At 42.2% G+C, this 22908-nt stretch overlaps 2 protein-coding genes across 3 annotated transcripts; both read right to left on the reverse strand.

Moving 5' to 3' along the window:
* Positions 1-7035: 7035 nt before the first annotated feature.
* On the reverse strand, positions 7036-9604 carry LOC115687503 (protein WHAT'S THIS FACTOR 1 homolog, chloroplastic). Its single transcript, XM_030613102.2, has 2 exons — positions 8117-9604; positions 7036-7479 (listed from the first exon to the last, which is right to left on the reverse strand). The coding sequence occupies exon 1, from the start codon at positions 9422-9424 to the stop codon at positions 8198-8200; it is 1227 nt and encodes a 408-aa protein (XP_030468962.1). The 5' UTR covers positions 9425-9604; the 3' UTR covers positions 7036-7479; positions 8117-8197.
* A 2018-nt stretch (positions 9605-11622) lies between these two features.
* On the reverse strand, positions 11623-18965 carry LOC115687425 (protein REDUCED WALL ACETYLATION 2-like). 2 transcript variants are annotated; one of them, XM_030612983.2, is made up of 16 exons: positions 18601-18965; positions 16634-16725; positions 15972-16109; positions 15819-15875; positions 15630-15702; positions 14749-14907; positions 14274-14423; positions 13940-14195; positions 13738-13859; positions 13522-13608; positions 13323-13411; positions 13184-13246; positions 13001-13057; positions 12534-12630; positions 12300-12458; positions 11623-11941 (listed from the first exon to the last, which is right to left on the reverse strand). In XM_030612983.2, exons 1-16 carry the CDS (start codon positions 18631-18633, stop codon positions 11936-11938), a joined length of 1638 nt encoding a protein of 545 aa, XP_030468843.1. In that variant the 5' UTR covers positions 18634-18965; the 3' UTR covers positions 11623-11935. The 2 variants fall into 2 exon arrangements, with proteins under 2 accessions (XP_030468843.1, XP_030468841.1); XM_030612981.2 differs by having other exon boundaries at positions 15972-16112.
* Positions 18966-22908: the final 3943 nt, after the last annotated feature.

Consider the following 22908-nt stretch of genomic DNA (forward strand, 5'->3'; position numbering starts at 1 on the left):
GTGCTCGGCTCCTCACTCGTACAACCTGGCAATGTGCTCGGTACGCGATTCGTGTGGCCTGGCACTGTGCCCACGCATTCGACCCTGTACCCATGCAGCTGGCCCGACGCCCGCATGTCCTGGCCTTGCGCCCGTGCGGCCAGGCCCAGCGCTCAGTCATGCTTGACCGAATAGGCCATGTACTAGGACAATCCGTTTGGTTCGACCTTGCGCCGTTCAACTCGGTCTTTGGCTCAGCCGTGTCCAAACATACTCGGACATATTTTACACCGAACCTCGGTTCCAAATGGGAAGGTCGATTGTTTATGGCACTTGAAAACCCCTAATTACTTTAGTTCCTTATTAAGTTAAGTTTTAGTGAAAATTGGGTATTCAAACGAAGATGTGCCATTAGAATTAAGCAAGGACCCCAATAATTGAGTGTTCTTGAAATATGACATATGGTTCACGCCTAAGAGCTTCTTGGAATAAGAAGACAAGTTGACTTGACTTAGTAGTTGCATTATTGACAAATTCTTGGATAAGTTGGCCAATAATGAAACCTAGTCCTCAAGCCACTAATAATAGAGTCATGAATCAATAATGGAGTTGTCTTACATGAACCAATAACCGTAGGGGTCTAGAGAGTGATTCACGCCCAAAAAGGGAATTATGGGCTAGAAGACAATTTGACAACTTCCTTTGTAAGTTGTCAATAATTGAACTTGTCAAGAAAGGTATTAATAATAGAGGCTAGGGCCAATAATTGAGGTGTCTTGAGAAAGACACAAATAATTTTGTGTCTTGAAGACCAAGACTAAGGATACACACCCAAGCCAAGAGGAGAGAGTGATTCACGCATAAGAGGAAGAAGCCAAGGGCAATGAAGTGCTATAATTGTTATCTTAGTCTTGAATGACCTAATAGGGTATCATGACCCTCGATTAGCAGCTTGGAAACCAAGTTAGCAACATATGGTCCTCATTTAAAGCTTGAAGAAGAAGACTAATGATGGCCAAAGACTTTCAAGACCATCCTCATTATTAACTTAGAATTTTGGCTCTTTATTCATAAAGGGCATTAGTGGACCATCTTATAAATAGCCCTTGTCCCCACTCAGTCTCCCTTTTTTCCTCACACCATTACCAACTCTCACGCCTCCCTCTCTCTTGCCTACTTCACCATTCGGCCTTCTTGCTCACGTCTCTCTCTTTCTCACGTCTACCCCACTTGGCTGACCACCACCTCTCCCTCACGCCACCTTCTTGGTCCCCACTAGATCTTGCTTTTGTCGAGTAGAGTAAGTAGATTTCCTAATCTCGGGATATGATGATATGATGCGTTGTTTGCTTGTGTCTTTACCCGAGCCTTGATAGAGACTTGTTTGTGTGGATTGTGTGCTTTGTTGTTTTGCAAGACATAGTCAAGAGTCAAGCACGAATCGGTCGCAAAAGAGGGAACGTATGTCTTGTACGAACGTTATGGTGTTTGGATCAAGACTTGCTTGGCAAAGGTTCGATATTGAGGCATATCGGATCCGAGCTAAGTATGATTTTATTCAATGCTTGGCGTGTTGGATCAAGTCACAGGCCCTGGATCGTGGTCGACATACTAGATGATATAAGCTTATTGTCCATAAATCACACTTGGGCAATGTTTGTATGATGCCTACGGTCGACGAACCATGGATGCCCCGGCTGAGGTTGTTGGTGTCGGGAGGAGAATGCCTTGGTTTCCTCTTTAGGGATCAAGATGCCCCGGAGTGTGGGATGATTAATTGTGAATGCCTCGGCGAAGGGTTGTTGTTGTCGGGAGGAGAATGCCTTGGTTTGTTAAGAAATCAACATGCCTCGGAGAGTGGGATGCCTATGGTCAACGTGCCATGGAAGTCCAGTTTGCATACCGGAAGTGACCCGCACGGGCCAGCTTGCCACCCGTTGTACCGTGAGATGGGGGTGGATCAAATGATATGTACATGAATGCAATATGATGTGTGTGATATATGTGATACATGATTGTTTGATACACATGATTTTCAAAAGAAATGCTAATCTTACTTGTTGGTTTGAAATGCAATTCATGTAGGTGTCCTAGGAATCAAGAGTATGTTAGATAGATAGATTTATGAACTTGTTTTCATCTCTTGTTGAGCTATTGCTCACTCCCTTTGATTTACTTCTTTTCAAATAGTTAGAATGGATGTCCCGTTATGGATCGCCCGTATATTTCGATAGCTCTTGGGAAGATGTAACTTTTCCAACTTTGACTTTGGTGTTTACTCATTATGTGTCTATTGTGTGGGTGGACGTCGGTTGGGCACCATTGGTGCCATATCGTTTTGTTGCGTGGTACGTGAAGTTTGGAAGCGAGCTGTTGGGACCCCTTCGTTTCATGGATGACAGAGGGAATGGAGGAAGTAGCGAGGGGAGCGACCCAAGTGAAGAGAGTGACCCCGAGGAGATGATTGAGACTTAGCGGGATGGTGGTGGTGGAATGTGAGTGGGGATACCATTTCAAGATGTCGTAATGGTCTTTTTTTGGTATGGATTACGACGATGGGTATAATGTTTAGTGGCGGTGTATGTATAGAGCCACATTGTGACGGTAGGGAGTGTAACTTTTTGGATTCCTCAATGTTTTCTTTTGGATGTTAATGCCCATGTATGTGTTGGGATGTCACGTCCCAGGCGTGCCCCACTACTATCCGCTAAGTCTCAGTCATCTCCTTGGGGTCACTCTCTTCACTTGAGTCGCTCTCCTCGCTGCTTCCTCCATTCCCTCCGTCGTCCATGAAAAGAAGGGGTCCCAACAGCTCGCCTCCAAACTTCACGTACCATGCAACAAAATGATATGACACCAATGGTGCCTGACCAACGTCCACCCACACAACGGACACATGATGAGTAAACAGCAAAGTCGAAGTTGGAAAAGTTACATCTTCCCAAGAGCTATCAAAATATACGGGCGATCCATAACGGGACAATGGTGAGACATCCATTCTAACTATCCGAAAAGAAGTAAATCAATGGGAGTGAGCAGTAGCTCAGCTCAACAAGAGATGAAAACAAGTTCATAAATCTATCTATCTAACATACTCTTGATTCCTAGGACACCTACATGAATTGCATTTCAAACCAACAAGTAAGATTAGCATTTCTTTTGAAAATCATATGTATCAAGCAATCATGTATCACATAGTCACACACATCATATTGCATTCATGTACATATCATTTGATTCACCCCCATCTTATGGTACAACTGGTGGCAAGCCGGCCCATGTGGGTCACTTCCGGTATGCAAACTGGACTTCCATGGCACGCTGACCATAGGCATCCCACTTTCCGGGGCATCTTGATTTCTTAACAATCCAATGCATTCTCCTCCCGACAACAACAACCCTCCGCTGGGGCATTCACAATTAATCATCCCACACTCCGGGGCATCTTGATCCTTAAAGAGGAAACCAAGGCATTCTCCTCCCGACATCAACAACCCTCTGCTGGGGCATCCACGGTTCGTTGACCGTAGGCATCGTACAAACATTGCCCAAGTATAACCAGTACATGACGACATGCAAATATGATAACTCATGAGTGCAAAACAACAAGTCACGACTGTAACATCACATTCTCTTATACACAGTAGCTTTCACACCACATTTAGATTCTGCCACCACATATATCACCTCATTTCCCCCATCATTTGACCTCAAATCAGAGTCTAACATATCTCATTTGAAAACTCAGAATGTGCACATTAAATCTCCAGAAGACATCAAGTCAAGATTCCAATGTTTTCAAGTGAGAAATGATGCATCTTTGAAATTGGGTAATTCTGTTTTGCATAGTAGCGAGAATCCTTTCAAAATAAATAGTAAATGGACTCCGAAAATTCTAAATTTTGGATATGTTATGAAAGACACTTGGATAAACATTTTTCATGGGAATTAAAAGCCCAAATCTTTTTGTAAGTATCTTGTTTATTAGCTCAAAGACAGACTAGAGCAACATTTTTTTTCCTTACCAAAAATGTTGCTCACTGAAACAGAACATTGGTTCCACAAAGTCAGCTTCTTATCGTATCCAAAAAATCTCCAAAAATTCTAAAATTTTTATATGTTGTATAGGAAGAAGTTCCCAAGAAATTTTGTGAGGAAGTTTGTTCAAAATCATCTCAAAAAAGTTTGTGGAAAATCGAGAAAGTATAGACGTCATAGAAACATCAAATTCTAAGCAGTTTTGTACTGGTTGAAGGTAGGATTTCGCACTACACAAATCAAGTCCAAAAATTCTGAAATTATAATATGTTAAACATCAAGATGTGTGGAACAACTTTGAAGAGGGAAATTTCTGGAAATTCGGTTTACAAAAGCGTCCACAAAAATAATAAACTGGAGAGATACAGGAACCCGAATCTGGGTTTTCTAGAACAAGGGCAAGAAATGAGCCCGAATTGAAAAAACCACCAAATTTGATCCAACAAAACTCATACTCAGCAACTTGAATAAACATGCAATACCCATTTCCACCTCTATTCAACAATCTTCACCCATCTAGGTCACATGCACCACAAGTTCTTACCGTAGAACACTGTTGTAAACAGATGCGGAAAAACAAATACAGAACACAGGGATTTACGTGATTCGATCACAACGTGATCTACGTCCACGGGCGAGGCAAGACAAGAATCCACTATAATCAAAGGAGAGTACAGTTTTCAGAAGTCGAAACATCGACAAAAGCTCACGGCTCACAAAACTCTCAGAAAACAAAATTCTCTCTGTACATCAATGAGAAAACCTAGCCGCCGTATAAATAGTGCTCCCCAAAAAAAATTTCCTTGGGGGCTACGCTCCCGAACCCCCCCGAGACATTGGTTCGCTTACTCCAGCTTGGACGGTCCACCATGGAGATTTGTTCGCTTGCTCCAGGTTGGGCCTATCGGCCCAACCCTCCGCGTCACTAACCAAATCTCAATTTTCTCTCCACTTTCGGGTTGGACAAAAAATATGTCGGGTCGGGTCATCAACCAGACCGAGTACATAAAATTCAAGACATATTTAACAAACACACATGCAAGGTGAATAGAGCCTTGTACACTCACATGCACACTCAAAATCTTACCTGAACAGCAACATGCACGCTCATTTAACATCACAAAATCAACATGCAAGACCAAACAATTCATCCACAACAACAACCAAGCAAAACCAAGGCCAATGAGAGATGAATAGGCTTAGGAACAAGCATCATCTCCTTGCCTTGGGTTATCTAGGACCGGCGACACTTCCCCTAGAGTGCTGGTCACGCCAAAAACGGATGAAACAAGCTGGAATTGGAGGTGTTTTGGGCGGTGAGAGAGAGAGATGAGTGAGCAAGTGAGTGTGCTTGAGAGAAATGAGAGGAAGAAATGAAAGTGTGAGGAGGGTTTTGGGTCTGGCCGAAGGAGAGGAAGAGAGGGGGAGGGAAATAGGGTTAATTTCCCATCATGAGCTCAATTTGAGTGTTAAACACTCTTTCCCCCGTTTGCATGAAATTCTATTGGGTGAGATGGGTGGCATGCAATCATTAAGGGTTTAAATCAATGAAATAATCTAAAAATTAGGGGTATATGTGGCTGGCCATGCAGGGGTATTTTGGGCACAATTTTTGTGTCCCAATTGTCCAATTTAAGTGCACTTAATGTCCACTTAGGGCCTTGCTTAGTGTCCATTAACTATGTACCGTAATTGATCCCTAAACTTATGCATATGGCCACATATTAGTCTTTTAAATTGTCCAATGCATCACAATGATTTTCTTGGGTCATAATGTATCAAGTACCTTAATAGACCTTTGGTCATTTCCAATAGCAATTCTTATAATGCTATTACGAAATTTGGGATGTCACACTACGTTCCGTTGCATCGTCTCTAAGATTGTCGTTTCGCGAGTTAGTGCTCTGTTGCCGGGGTCGGTTGGGCACGAGCAGTCTCCTTTTTGTCGAGGGAAGGAGAACTGGGGATAATACCTTGTTTGCTCATGAGCTACTTCATTGTTATTATTCTGATCGAGGGCCTGCGAGGTGCACCTTGAAGGTGGATGTGACGAAAGCTTATAAATTTTGATTGAGTGGGATGCAATGCGGGCCGCATTGCATCGCTGCGGTTCTCCTAAGAGGATTAGTGACCTCTTCATGCGGTGTCTTACTATCGCCAAGTTTTCTGTATCCTGAAATGGCGGACTAGCGGGTTTCGTCAGACAGATCCTTCATTCCTGTATCAATTCCTCCTGGCTGTGGAGGTGTTCTCGGGTATGTTGCAGAGAGCAACGGAGGACCAGCACTTTCGTTCATACTGGCAATACCTGAAACTGTGTTTATCGCCTTTGCATTCGTTTTGTGGCTTGTCATTTCGCAGATACTTCCCCCTCGGGATCGCTTATATCGCCTAGGTATTGCCAATTCATTGAGCGCTGCCTATGCTCATGTCGACAGGGTTCACTGAGTCATCTTGTCTTCCGGTGTTCGTTCCTCCCAACTTCAGGACAGCATGGCGTGGCATTCCTCAAAACCATCCGTTGAGTCTACACAAGGAGTTTAAGCGCATATTGAGTGCTTGTGTTTATTATGTATGGATGGATCAGAGTGCACCAAAAACAGGATCGACACACTCCTTCAGCAGTTACTATTAACTTTGCTAAGTCATGTGCTCATTTATCTTATTGTAATTTGATTGACCTTAAGTTTGCTTTGGCTACTTGTTTAGTTCCTGTATCGTTTCGGCTATAGAGCCGTGTCATTTTCTAGGCTATGCCCATGCGACTCTGTATTATACTTACTGATAAAGAAAAAACAAGAACCTACAACAGATAAGTGAGAGTACACAAATTAGACAAATAAGTTGAACTAAACAGGAGATCTCTGACAGGAAGTTCATGCTTGAATTTCCAGTACTACTTAGAACTAAAATTCTCCATCTCTGTTCATCGGTTCTGCGAGCTAAGTAATACTGATTCCCTGTGCTTTCATGTCCAGCGAATCATCCACAAAAGAAAGATTGCTTGCAAGATGCGAGTCCGATAGAAGCACCGTATACACTTATCATTGCCCGCTATATCACATACATAGTACATACACCACAGCCTTCTCTTCAGCATGTGATCATTTTATTGCTCAAACCAACATGCTCAATCCAAGTGAAAGCTTCCACGTTAATACCAACATGATAAAAGACTAGAAAATTACATATGGGCTGAGCTTTCTCCCTCTGAATAGGAAAGAGCATTCTAATCTATCCAGAAGTGTTTCCAATTTGGTCCACTAAACGTTCAGTTGACATTTCACGATTGCCTTCCCTACAAAATTTCAGGGAACTTTATGCAAGTGTCATGGGCCGAAAGCTTCTCGCCCAAGGACAAGCCTTTGAGGTGCCTGATGAGCTGGAACACAAGGCCAGCTTTCGGCCCGTGACACAAGCATGGTGGTAGGGGTGCTGCTTACCCATAAGAACTTTCTTTTCCTGCAATAAAATTGGCGATCGTTCTCAGTCCCAAAAAAAAATTTCAAACATACTGCGATCATATAATTCCTTAGCTATCCAGCTATGCAGCTATAGATAAAATGGATGATTTGCTTGTAGTAAGACAAATGATTCTCACACTTGAATAGTTAAACCTGTTGAATAAATTCATTTTCCCGCCTTATCTAAGGGTAGAGACAGAATGAGATACCTAGGACTTCTCTTATCATACTTTTACTAAATGTTGCATTCAAGTAAGAGTGGCTTTACTAGCCAGTAGGAGAACTGCTAAGGCAGACGCAGACTTCTGTCAGCAATATAGAGACCAGCGACAACTCATAGAGTTAAAGATTGCAATTCGCTCTGAAAAAATGAATTGAAGAGAATAATTAAAATCTCCAATAATAAATTTTGGCCAAAGTTTCTGACTAAAATATAATAAAGGCGCTTCCGCTTATAAAACCACCATGGTAATAAAATCCACCGCCATGTGAAGATCCATATGTTGTTTCCCTCACTTGTGCCAAACACAGACAATTAAAATAGCACAAAAGTTGATATTTCTAATGAATACCGAAGGACACTCTTCGGAAAAGAACTAGTACAACAGGATCAGTTCATAAGTCTAGCTCTTTACCTTTCATTTCCAGCATAATTCGTCAATAATTGCAAGCTGCAATGTGACTCTAATCTTCAAGTAGAAAGCTTTCACTCCGGGTCAATGCGTTCTAATGTTACCCGTTGCCATCATCTCAATATCCTTCTCAAACTCTTCCTTTCGAGTCCTCACGCGTTCTCTTCTCTCGCGCCATCCCATCTCCACTAATTCAACAAACTTGTCCTTAATCTCAAGCAAGGGATCCCTATCAATCAACACACCATCCTTATACGCTTCCCTCAACATGGCCGTCTCTATGTTTCCCTTCAGGGACATATAAAAGATCCCTGAATGTCTAGTGAAAACAGTCGAGAATGCATTTGAAAATCTACAGTCCTCAGTGAACTTCCCCAGTATTGGCACTGGAATCCTCTTAAGCAGTGAGAGCGAGAGCAGCTCATGGAAGACTCCCACTGTCCTCTTCTCCATCTCCGGTGAAGCCTGGTCCAAATGCGACACCTCCTCGTACGGCGATATGTAATCAAGCTCCAGCCAATCCCTCGTCCACTCCCTCATTTCCTTCTTCAAGAAAAAACCGGGCGGGAGCTTGACATTGAAATTAGGCCTGACCTGAATCCCCGTCAACCTCGCCTCCTCCTCCGCCCTCTTTTCAATCACAGATTTCGCCCATTCCGCCTCGTAAGAAACCAACTCCAGAAAGGATTTTCCCTCTCCCGGGGACCCGACAAGCCTAAAATACCGCGAATGCCTAGGCACTAAATTCACCATGAAGTCGTTCGGGAACCCGAATTCCCTCTTCACGTGAACCAGCTTATCCGCGCTGATCACCTTGTCCTTCGACATCATCAGCAACTTACACAGCTTCGACACGATTAACAGCTCATTCGCGCCGTGTATCCTCTCCTCCTCCTCAAGGAACCCCCTGAGCCTATCGCTAGCCCGCAAGAAGGGGACAAGATCCGATTTTGGCCTAACCCTATCATAGTAAGTGTCGAAAAGGCCCGGGTTTCGATCCAGGAAGGTCCTTACCGTGAACTTGAGGCGCATGCGGTCGCGCCGCTTCTCGAGGTAGCGGAGCGGGATGACTTGGCCGGGCTCGTTGAGGACCTCCTTGACGACGCGAGCGCAGAGGTTGTAGCGCTTGTCGTTCTCGATGGCCTCGTCGAGCTTCGGGTCCTTGCGCCACTCCACCTTGAGGCTGGAGATGGGTCGGATCTGGAGGTGGAGCGGGGGGCTTGCGGCGGAGGACGCGGTGGTGGTGGTGGTGGGTCTCAGCTTCTGCAGGGCGTGGGCAAAGGAGGAGGAGGAGCGAGTTCGGAAGGGCATGCCTGAGATGGGCGCGCTCTCGCTTGGAAGGCGGCGAGGTGGCCGGAGGAGGAGGCAGCGTCGTCGGGAAGGGAGGGGGCGCCGCCGCCGTCGTCGCCGGAGGAGGTGGAGGCGTCGTTGGTGGACTTGCGGCTTTCAACAGAAGGCATTTACATGTATTACTGACTCCAACTGGTAGTACGGATATTCAGTCAAACCACTTTTGGACCCCAAAAAAAAAAAAATCTCTTTTTTGTCAACTATAATTATTTAAATATTTACATTATGTCAATATTAATTGATATATTATGACCAAAAAATAATATATATAAATTGATATAAGCATTTCAATGGAATTAAGATTTGAGTTTTCCTTTTATGAATATCAACATCTTATCCACATAAATTAATACAGTCTATTTGATTCGTCGTGGTAATTCATTATGCTTAGTAATTTTAACTTCACGTGTCATTCTGAAGTTACTAGAATTTGATTTTCACGATAAATGCCGATCTGTATGTATTAGGGATGAATATGGTCTGGGTGAGCGGTTCCAACCCTAGAATCGGGAACCACCCACTAAGGATCGATTCCGAAAAATTGAAACCGGGAACCACCCGTTGGTTCCATGGATTCACCCGAGAATCGAACCGCCGGTCCGGTCCGATTCCTGGGTGGGTCCATGGAATCGATCCCACTAGTCAAGGAAAGATATAGAAAGATGGAGACGGAGACGGAGCCAGAGATGGAGAGTTGGAAACGATGAGGTGAGCATTGATCAAGAAGAATGAGAGAGTGAGAGTGAGCGTGAGACAAAAGCGAAAGAAGGTGTTTCTTGGCTCAATATGAAGCTGTGAGCGATTTAAGTTTAGTTTAGGGATTTAGATTTTTTTTTAAAAAAAAAAATTAAATAAATATATTATATTTATTATTATATTACCGGTCTAGTCCGGTCCGGGCGGGCAGGCGAGCGATTCTATACCTGGAACTGGAAACTGAACCGGTACCCACCAGTTCCCAAAAATTGGAACCAAGAACCGAACTAGTTCCGGGCGATTTTCAGTTCTTTTGCACACCCTTAATTTGTGTTATGTGCTTCGAAATCCTCATCAGGGGACGATTGCCTTCGATAGAGTTCCTAAAAGGCTATATATCTAGTTAAAAGCACAGAACCCACAAAATTACTTTATTAACGTATGTGTGCACAACTTGAGTGATTGGCGAACTTTTCATAGCGTAAATAAAGCAAATCATTTGAAAACAATTTGTAAAAAGATCTTATCAAACATCATAATAAGAAAATGTTGTAATTTTCGATTTATTAGTTGCCCTCACAACATGTACAATCAGTATTTTAAAATTAAACATTCTCTCATTCAATACATTCATAAAAAAACATTTACCTACTCTAAGTTCCAACTTTTTTCGCTTAATATCTTATTTTAGTTGAACCATATACTAATCATATGTTGCCATTTTAAAGCATTCACCTTTTCTGTTTTTTTTATTCGTTTTAATTCTTGCAGCTTGTCTGAGATTCGCATAGGCCAAACTTTACTTTTGGATACCAATAAGAGTCGCTAATGGCACAATCGGGTTTATCTCATGCAAAACCCTTCCTCCACTTTATTTATAATCAATAACAATATTTTAATTTGCAAATATATGAATAGAACTAAAACTATCCTTCTTAATTTTTTCTATCCAAAATAAATTTCTGACGAAGAGAGTGAGAGCGAGCTAAAGGAGCTCATCCAATCCACAACCATGTCTGTTTGGAAATGCTGTCTTGCGAACTGGCCAAAATGCAAAGCCTCTTCGAAGGAACACGACCTACCCCGACGAGGTCAAGGAAGAACAGCTCTTGCGTAACCAGGATTTCGATACATCATCGCGATTCCGATCCACGGCATTGAAGCAACTCTACTTCGAAAAGCACGAAGTAGAACTCGAGCATGACAGTACAAGGTCATGAACTTCAGTCAAAACCTGATGTCTCAAAATCCATGGCTCGTCAGGAAAGGTCCTGCCGGGGCCGGCTAATCAAGAAACGCCTGAGATCCTGCCCAGATGTTTGCATGGAACCCATAAAACGGTTCACTGTAATTAAAGGCAATAAAAGGGGAAACTGAAGGCAGTTCCAGCCGGAAACAAGCACAAGAGGGGAGACAAATGGGAGGACGACATGCTTGTCGGTGTTCAGTAGGACCATGCGAGGGAGGCGCTAAGCAAACATTGCTATTACGGTCTTGTTATTGCTCTTTTACGATCCGTGGAAATGTTAAAAATTATGAATGACAAGCATGGCCGCCGAATCCAGGGTGCCATTTTTACACGTCGTAAATGATATAGTGCGCTTCCATTCGCAAGTATCACACCTGTTTCCTCTGCTTACCAGCATCGACCACCAATGGAAAACTCTAACTTCCCACATCCACCATGACGGACATGTGCGCCGGACTGGAACTTCTCTTCCCCACGGAAAAGACTGATAAATAATCATTCTATACAAAGAATGTACGATTCGCATCTTATACCTGCACAAAGGAGTTAAGCATAACTTTAGACTTCAAATTAACACGGCGAAAGATACTAGCTGATGGTTAGCTATTTTTCAGTAACCAATGTCGCTCGAACTGAGCAATTATCGATGAACAACACTAACTGAAGTATATTTCACTTTCATCACCTTTCTTAGCCGAAACCTAACATTGAACTTTTCAGTCCAGATGATGAAGGAATGCCTCAAATGAACCCATCGTTCATTATGACTTACTGATCGCCTCCACAGTATGATATGTTTATTGTTTTGAATTCCATGCAAACTAAATCACCATTAACTCTCATTTGAAAATAGATATGAAAATAAGATCAATTAAATTTACTGATGCTTACCCATATCCGAGGGAACTTTAGGAAAACAAATGACAGAGAGTATAAAACACTTGAGATGACTGCTGCAGAGATCATATTGTTGAAAAGACGCTTGTTATCTTTACTAGCCACAAACGCATTTTTCAGTGTATTTGTGAGGTTGAAGAGTCGGTGTGACACCTGCAAGCAAGAAACAGAATGTGATGTGCGAATTTGAGAGGATCTGTGTAGTGCAAACTTAAATTCTCCACTTACCACAATGTATATGCAGGTAGTGAGCATGAAGTTCAACATTGGATAGTCAGGAATGAGTGACAGCAACAATTTTGGTTGACCATCCGGAATGCCTGACCTGCAAGGTCAATAATTGAAAGAATTAAAGATTGGACTTATATCAACAGGCTTCCCTTCAGGCATACCAATAAAGCTGAAAGCTCAAACCAAGTTCATGATTGAATTGAGAGAGATAACACTACTTCTAAGCGATGCTGTATAATTCCTGATCACTACCAATTTCATGAATCAAGAACTTAAAGGCAGCTCCTTGGAAAGAAATGGTCATTGCAAGAGAGGCGACAAGATCAAATGTATCATGTACAACGGTTTACTGTAGGGAGTCATGGTCCACATGCTCCTTGCAAATGGTCACTTAACCAACCCAATTTTGGGTAATCCAAGTCATAGCAACAGGCATGTGAAAACATCTGATAAGCTTTATGTACCTTAACCAAATATGGATTTGAGAGATGTAGGTCTCCAGGGTTATCTTCCCAAGCCATCTTATAAAAGAAAACGACCTTGTTAACATCCATTGATCATCCACCGAATTTTGAGATAACTCAAGACTTCCTCAGTCAACATGGAACGTAGAACTTTCAATATGAATACAAATAAAATTAACTTACGCGAAAAGGGTCAACGTGCAACTCCGAAGATGCTGAGTAACATTTCGCAGGGATATATAGACACTGACACAAAGCAATGATCCATTAATAACAAGCAACCTCATCAAGCTCATGTCACAAAGTAAGGGGAGAATCATACGTAATTGGGATCCATGAGGTATAAGGATGGTACTTATTGTAGGTTATCTTGTCCAGCTTGTATACATACTCAAACCACAGATATCCCACCTGCAAAATTTAAAAGACCGAAATGTTTTCAGGGATAATGGCTCTTAATCCATTGTCTAATGTAGGATGGTCCAATACTACTGTCATTGTTTGTCCTCCGTATGAATTACCGTTAATGACGTCGATATGACAGCTCCTTTTATTAGGAGTCTGCGTTTCCATTCTGCTTCTTCCAGCTTCTCCATCCACCTTTCAACCTACAATATAAGAAGCACACAATTTTGGCATCTATTAGGAGAGGATCATGCAAATGCTTCTGTAGACTTTTACCAGCTAAATTTAAGTTAAGCAGATAAAGGAATATGAAAATCTCACACGGGACGTACAGTTGGATGATAATAAGCGTAGATCATCCCCACTATCCATATGTAGCGGTCAAGGCCGGAACGGAAGTGCCACTCATGCAATAAAGGAAATTTTGGTTTTGAAGGATCTGGATCAGAATAACCTGAAAGACAACAATGTTTTCTTAGCGTGATTTAGGGATTTCGTCAATGTCTATATGGATGTCATTAGAAAATTACTAACCTAGAAGAAATGTGAAAGGGCTCCAAACCAGTTCAAATACCCCAGGAACTTCCCACACTAGAATAACCACCAAAAAGCAAGCAATGATTTTCAAAGCAATCGCCATCCCAACTTCATTGTATTTGTTTAGAATACCGAGTGCTCCATAGACCATAAGGGTGAAAAGAGTGTGCATCGGGCAGATGTAATAAAGCGTGTAATTATTGTTGAGGACAACGCAGCAAAATAACACCAAGAAATTAAGTCGCCACATCATCTGTTCAGCAAGAGGTTATTCAGTAAGGAAGCAAGGCAAGTTCTAGGGAAACAATCTTCATCTAAGCAGTTCACATACCTGGGCAAACCTTACAAGACTAAAATCTTTGCGCACATAATAATATGAAAAGTTCCCAAATCCAGTCATCCAGACATATGCGGCAATGAATATGCGGATTGCATTATAGATTTCTGAGGCAGCAAAGTAATGGTACATCAAAAATAATACCTGCACAATGGAAGAAAAAACTAAGCAACCGACCAAACAGACAGTTGGGACTTTGGAACTCCATCTACGAAGATAACTCTATGCAGCCAGAGTCAATTGAACCAGACTACCACATGGTATCATCTGAAAATTTAAAGCTGATTGCGACAGTTAGAATTTTCCCGCATACGTCTGTGTGCCCTAAAGTCAACATTCTCAGCCTAAGTAGCCATTAATTGTCAAATCAGCAGTGAAAACTAAAGCTGCAGAGCTTTATCCTGTAGAAGAGCTCTACCGAGAAAAAAACTTTCAGAATTTTGACAATTTGGTCAAAAGAAACACTAACCTGCATCCAACCTTTCCACTCCTCAGTCTGATGTCTATTCAGATAAAGAATAGATTTTCCAGAAATAGGTGACTTATCATCATGCACCTTGAAAGAAGTCATTGCTGAAACGATGATGAGAAGGAAGTATAGAAATAAGAAAAGGTCCCGATTGTAACTCTGCATGGACAGGTAAGGGTATAAAGAGCATTATCAGAAAAAAAGTCTATTACAAAGATTGAAAGACATTCTTTTAGCAATCTATACATATATAGCGTGCGCTTATAACATCATTAATAAGAGGAATCTACTAAAGGAAGTTATAAAAGGCTACTTTGAAGAAAAATCTTGCATAATTTCCATCACAAGTTCTTGGATTCCATGTAAGTTGAAAAAGGAATGCAAACCACATCTACAAAACTGGTGAACCACTACAAAATTGGATGAATGCTCCTTCTGTAATGGTAATTTATCGCTTGGGGATGAAGATGTTGATGCTAATTTGCTGAGAAAATCCAAATTGATCATTAAAGAACTCAATGTACTTCTCAAATACAATTACAAGCTCCGTCTGACTGGGAATTGCTTTGCTACACTATAAACACTACAAGAACAAAGCCATGGAGTCAGCAATTTTTAAAAAGAAAAGGTGCATTCCAGTCTCTTTACACTCAACCAAGTTATTATCGCATTATATGAAGGTTGTTGCATTCATTCTCTGTATCATTTCCCCTTAGCAATACAATGTCTTTGAGTTTCGATCCAAAATACTGAATTTACCCGACATAAGACTATACACATTCTCATGAAATCTGTCTATCCAAGCAAGTATTTATGATGACGTTCATTATGCAGTATGAATCTTAAGCAATCATAAAAAAAGGAAAGTTCGCAAATTTGACCTTCTTTGATGAGCCAAAAAAATCAGTACGATCGCATAAGAAAAAGTACGCGAGAAGGATGCCAAATTCCGCTCTGCACATAAAAACAGCAGTTTGAAGAGACGGAGAGCAATTAACTGAAAAATAATTAAAAAGTGAAAAGCAGGTATTGCAAATCTTTAGAAAGAACAAATGCATTAAATTGCTTACATAGCCCTAAGAGTCAATCGATTTTCAACCAAGAAAGTCTCGTCCATCACCAAAAATCTGTTGCAAACATAGAAAGTAACGTGTTGAGTCACACGTGATGAATGGCTGGAATTGGACATAAAAGAGAAATCATCGCTCCCAGTTTTCACTCACCTGAAAATAGGGGATGTGGCAGATGAATTTTTAGATCTGGGTGAAGCTGACTGGAGACCTCCACCCTCCAACAATACTGCTCTGTCGTCTTCCTTGACCACATCATTCCCCATTTCAACCAAATTGACATCAGAGCGTCTACTGTCAGAAGAACAAATTAGCACGAGACAAAAGAAGCAAAAACATATAAATAGAATGAGTTAACATGGATTTAGCTTTTTGTTGACCAATAGCACCAACATGGTGTATCCTAAAGTGGTTTGCGGCAGTAACCAGTTTGTGAGAGGAGAACTGCAGTTCCTATTCACTAACTTATATAGAAAGTCGTGCCACATGGCTGTGCGCTTCAGTTGAATTTCCACACTTTATGAGCAAAACGTACCAAAGTTTGACCAACACAAATGCTAACTAAGTAGATGTTACTATTAACCGTACACATCTCCTGTCATTATAAAAGAAAACATGCTAAATTAATAGGAGCCATGCAACATAAAAAACTCTAAGAATAAATTGTGTCAAGAACTACATGTCGCCCAGACAGCAAACAAATCAATTCAGTCAATTTTCCTAGATGAAACCAAACGAGTTATTTGAAACCTTTTGCCAAATCAAGTTGTAACATAAGTCTTCTACATCATCAGTAGGGGAATAATCCAACTTACACTTTGGAAGAGACCGAATTTCTCTTGTACTCTAAAAATTCCGAGTAAATCCACGCCGCGATTGTCGGAATGATTCCGATTAGAAAGGAAACCTGATAAATAATTCGAATGCGCTAGTAAGATCCACATCACATCAGATGCACTTTTAAAATGCCACACCACAACCAAATTAAAACTGAAGCTAAATTCAACATTCATGCTTTGTATTTCAAACTTATGGTAATACTCTATTGAGCTATTAACAATATACACATCATTCTCCAGAAAGAATGATACAAATTCAGCGGTGATCTTGGAAAATCTGGTAACCGGCATCTTAGTTGGATCCAAACTGGAAGAAGAGAGATGATTTTGAGAGTTTATGCATATACGCGGCCTCCAAGTAAGAAAAAGTTCGAATGTTAACACAGTGTAATAGAGAGCAGATCACAGGATGGCCAAGTAATTTGATAAATGTGCAAGTTGGGGGCAATATGTTTCGTTTATTATTTGTTATATAGCATAACACATTACAAAGAAGGGCCTCTCGGAAGGTGTCACCGGAGCTCTTCATTGGTGCAGTATTCAAGTATGTAAAAGGCAACGTGCTTTCTGCTATGTTTTTATCTTAGAAGCGATTTACACATGTGAAGACCTTTGTGACGGTGTCACTGGAAAGCTCTACATTGTTCCAGTACTACAGTATGTTAATGGCAATGTGCTTTTGGATGTGGCTTTATATCCTGGCCATGCCATGGCCTGCTCAGAGCTCAAAATTGCAAATTTTTGCTTTCATCATATTGCAGAAGGAAGAAAGAGCGATGTCAAAAATAGGCAATTATTCTCAATCTCGAATTGCTACAATTTTCATGTTTTCTATAAATAATCCACTCACAGCCTATTCCAAAAGAAATCATAAACCTATCCACCAGCCCCTGCCCCATGTGCTCTCACTTTGCTTTTACTAGACTTCTATTTATCACTAGAATGTACTTTAAAATTTTGTGCAAACATTATTAACCACCAGAAGATTTATGACCACATATTGGGGCATATCCTTGTAGGGTTGAAAGCTTTCCACACAATTGTGATGTTCATTCACTCTAGATCTTATCATCTCTCGACGAGAAGATTCGTGAGTTTCCAGTGGGCTCAAATCTGGATAAATATACGGAGGCATTGGATGCGGAACTGAGGAAAGCTGTTGAGAAATATTGATCTATCTTATTTTCTAAGATTATCTCTGAAGATTGTAATCTCACAGAAGCTTCTGTTCTAATTCTGATGTAAATTTGCCCAGCTTCCACTAAACCCTCGTGGGAGCAGGTTTTGCAATGCTGTTGTGCCTACTTCTCTCGTTGAAGGGGTGTTAGAAAATGTAACTTATCTCTAACTAGCCAAAAGCAAAAAGAAAGGAAAGCTGTTGTCTCTCTACAAGCAGATTTTACAAATTGCATTTGCTGGAATGTTAGAACTTTTTGTTCTCATCAGGCTTGTCTTGAATGCTTTCCTCTACTTTTCTTTGGAGAACAAATGAATGATGCAGTCCATGGAAAGAGTTTTGATTCAGCTGTAGACATTTTAGAGACAATTGCGAAGATGGTGAGCTCTGGAGTAAGAACCAGAGCCAATTTTCTCGAATTTTGAATGTAAAGTTCTTACCTTTTGCTGATTTTTTGGTGACACAGTTAGTAATGCAAACCGTAATAGGGACTGACTCCCTTATATCTTGATGAGAGACAAGGTGCGATGATCTACTTACAGAAAAAATACAACATTTTCAATAAAACGATCCACCGTCACACCACGCCGACACAAATTTGCATCGGGACAATGCTCGCATCTCCAGAATCGAACTCAAATCCCTACTTCACAACAGCATATGCTCATTATCCAGCAAAATTTTACCAACGCAATGCGAGATCTACCGCTGTATCGTCTCAAAACCGTCAAAAGAACGAAAAACGCTAGTCCTCACAGCGACGCACCTGGCCAGGAGTCACGGGACCGGAGATCACCATAGCTAGAGGATCCGAACACCGAGCCGGTTGATTCGGACGCGATGGGGCCGGTCAAGCAACGAGCATTTCACCGGCGAGGGCGAGCTCGCTGGAGGGGCGAAGAAGCCGGATCCGCCGGCCGGCGAGCTCAGCTTCCGGCGGCGCGGCGGGAGCGGCGGGGAGGGAGGGGGGAGGAGAATCCGACCGGCACCAGGCGGCGGGCGAGGGGAGATCGCGGCGGGAGGAGCGCGTGGCGGTTGGGAGCTACGAAGTGGATGACAGGCGCATTGATGAAGTTTAAAGTCGGAGTGAGTGACAGTGAAGAGCGAAGAGGACAGATGAGCGAGCCGCGAACGGAGAGAGTATTTATACGGTATCGCGCCTCACGCGCCGCGCCGTGTCTTATCCGCAACCGACGAATTTAGGGGAAAATTGCGACTCGACCCCTGAAGTGGGCGCGCTTTCGCAGAATTGGCCCTGAAACTTGAGTTTCTGTCTCGAATGGCCCCCTGCAGTTGAGAAAACGAGCCCGTTCGGTGTTGAGAAAAGGAAAAATGGCACAAATTGTCCCTAAACTTTGACTCAATGTGTAATACGTAATCCCTGAACTTTTAATTTGTTTGATATGATCTCTAAATTTTAGCCCAATATATAATGTTAATCCTAAAATTTTAAATTGTTCAACGTGGTTTATGAATTTTTTGACCATGTTCAATTTGGTCTTCAGATTATAGAAAATGGTCGATGTTGTCCCTAAAATTGAAATCATGGAAGGACAATATTGAATATTTTCATATAGTTCAGGGTCTAAATTGGACATGTACTAAAAGTTCATGGATTATGTTGAACGAATTAAAAATTTAGGGATCACATTGCACATTGAAGTAAAGTTTATGGATCATATTTAATAAATTAAAAATTCACGTACTATATTACACATTGAGCCAATATTCAAAAACTATTTATTGTCATTATCTCTTGAAAAAAATACATCTTCACTTCAAGTCACGGTAATCATCCTTAAAGTGGAATGTCCAGGAGAAACGTGAGAGTTGACACGATGTCCCTTCTTACTTCGATGTGAATCTTTAGCTTTGCCAGATTCATTCCTGCCTTTCTAATCTTGCTTGCCTCTTGCTTCTTCTTCTCGAGAAAAATTATCAAAAAAGTCCTAAACTTATTGTGCTTATACTAATTTAGCCCTAGACTTTTTAATTTAGCCAATTTATCCCTAAACCTTTTGACAATTTGTCAATTGACTCTTTCGGTTAATTTTGATCGGAAATCGCTGGCGTGGACGCCGATCATCTTACGTGGCACGGCCGGCGACGCTGACGTTGACATTTTTAATAATATTTTAATGATTTTTTTGAAGTTTTTGATTTTTTATACTCTTTGCTTTTTTTTTCTTTGTGGCCGGCCAGAATCTCCGACATCCCTCGCCTAGGGGTGATCAAGATGGACTGCCAAAATCGAAACCGGACCAAACCGATCGGTGTGGTCCGATTCTCGGGAATATCGGTCTGGTTCTTGGTTCCTGTAAGTGGAACCTATTTTCGAGCGGTCCGGTTCCCTGTTCTAGGGTAGAAACCGGATCGGACCAATAAATATATATTTTTCTAATTATATATATATTTATTTACTTTTTTAAAAAAATTTAAAAAATAGAAAGCCTAATCTAATTTCCCCAATTCCCTCTTGCCTTTACCAATAAGTGATTGGTCCCATTGGAACCAGTCCACTGTTCCAAGACTAACCGGTCCGATCTTCGGTCCTAAAAACTGAAAATCGATCCTCTCGGTCCAATTCCTAGTTCTTGGGTTGGACCGGACTTGACCGGGAACTGCTCACCCCTACCTTTGCAGGCCGAAGGCCTCGCTCATGGCCAGTGAGGCCCCAAAGGCCCTCGCCAGATCCGGGGGAGAGGCCCTCATCGGCCATGAAGGCCCTAGGTGAGGCTAGGGGTGTCAATGGGTAGGGTCGGGTCGGGTTTACATGATACCCGACCTGACCCAAAATACTAGACAGGTGTGCTCGGCCCGACCCGAGACAAGACCCGAACAAGATATAGCTAAGTGATTGGGTCGGGTCGGGCCGGGTCGGGTTCCGTGTTTCAAACTCAGCCAAACGAACCTTTTCTCATCCATCCCAACTCCCCATTATCTTGCTCCTATGCATTCAATTATATGTTCACTCATGCTCTATTTTAAGAAGCAGAAGATCTACAATTCCAGAGGCATATTTGAACGAACACACAGCAGAAATCCAATACACAACGCATCACGCTCCTAACACTCTCCAGTAATAATCCAGTAGCGAAAGAAGATCGCCATAATGTCCAGATACAAAAGACACGTCTCGGGTAACCAAACAGAGCAACGAAAAGAAAATCGAAAAGCCCAAAAAAAAAAAATCACCTCCGATATGAACAGCTCCGACAACCCATCAGCTAAGTCCTCAGCGCGGGGGATTCCGGCGACGACCTCGACGAGGAAGGAGCGGGAGCCCTAGCGGGCGCCAGGAGGGCGGGCCACGCGCCTGACCCGAGCAGGCCGCCCCCGGCCTCTCCGCCGGCCGGCTTGCTCCGCGCGGGGGAGGGGGTGCCCCCCGCAACATTGGCGTTGGCCATGTCGCCGGTGCGGTTGTCGTCGGACTCGATCGGGAACTCGATGGTCTTGCCTTCGGCGAGGCTGCGGAAGCCCTGGATGGAGGACTCAGAAATCGCAGAAGAGAACGCAGAAGAAGCGAGAGAGTGAGAGAGACGTGGAAGAGAGAACTAAATGGTTTCCTTGTTTGGGTTTCCTTGTTTCGGTTGGGCTTGGGTACCTGAGCCCAATAAATACAAAACAATACCCAATTATCTTTATTGTTACCCAAACAAGTTGAAACCCAATCCGACCCAATAAAAAAATTTCGTGTTCGGATCGGGTCGGTTCGTGTTTCGGTTCGGGTATTGTGTTTGGTTTTGACACCCCTAGGTGAGGCCATCGTGGCCTTGCCGGCCGTGGGCGAGGGCGCAAAGGCTTTGGGCCAGGCCATCAAGGCCTTGCCGATCGCAGGGTAGGGCACAATGACCCTCACTAGATCTTCGCCTAGGACCATTGTGGCCTTGCTAGTGCCTTCACGGCCAATAAGAGTAGCCCCAATGGAAAAAAAAAAAAAAAAGCAAAGAGAAAAAAGAAAAAGAAAAATACAATAAAAAATTAATATTTTTTTTAAAATATATTTAAAAAAATATTCACGTCAGTACTACCCGTGTTATATAGCATCTACGTTAGTGATTTCAGGCTAAAATTAGCCGAAAGGATTCAATTAGCCAAATTGAAAAGTTTATAACAGAATTGGTACAAGCGCAATATGCTTAAAACTTTTTTGGTAATTTCTCCCTTCTTCTTGGGATATGATTTTCGGCAAGGGCAATTGTGGCTAGTTCGCTTGCTTCCTCATCGATGCTTGTACAATGGCATCGTCACTGCGCGGCGATCCCTACTCCTCAGCCGCTTCTTTCTTCCTTTCTCCATTTAGACAGTTTGTTGGCTTTTCGAATATCATGCCGGAATTTAATTGACGACGCGAATCTAAGAGTTATAACTAGGAAAGTAAAGTGCGGTACATGTTAGTAAATATACTGAAATATAGTAAATTTATTTGATTTGTGCATGGGTTCTAGTATATGATTGGTGATATTTATAATGGCTTTGCCGTAACTGCTTCTAGATGGTTCTCAGCAGTTGCATTATTAATGGACAGTTTTCTGTGGTTGTCTCCATGTTTCTCTTGTTCTTTGGCATTCTTTACCTGCGATCCTTAGATTCTTTCTCCAATGGTCATCTTCCTAAAAACGAGCATCGTTGCCTCCATGATTTTGTTCTAGTAACGACCGGTGATTGTCCATCAGCAACTGTCTCACGATCGTACTGCTCTGTGGTTCTATCTTCCACATCACATGGTGTAATATTCAAATGGCAACTGTTTCCTCAAAAAATGTGCGTCCATTTCTTCCCAATCTCATCTACCTCGCAATCATGCCTCCGTGTGTCCCTCTATTGATGGGTCCATTACTTTTCGATCGCTTATCTTTAAACTAGTAGCCATATGACTATGCTGTTTGCGCCTCTAAAGATCTTCAGACAGCATCTTGCCATTTGCTCGTTGCCAATATCCACATCGCCATGTATCGATAACTGAGTAGATATCACCGAGGAGCATCATCATCGGTTGGTCAGACATCATCCTCTACCATTATCGATAAAACGCTATGCACATGGTAATGTTCACTTATTTCTTACATAGTCT

This window comes from Syzygium oleosum, unplaced genomic scaffold, assembly GCF_021117445.2.
Source record: "Syzygium oleosum isolate NSW1041296 unplaced genomic scaffold, Sole_v2.1 Sole_v2.03, whole genome shotgun sequence".
In the NCBI taxonomy this organism is placed as follows: domain Eukaryota; kingdom Viridiplantae; phylum Streptophyta; class Magnoliopsida; order Myrtales; family Myrtaceae; genus Syzygium; species Syzygium oleosum.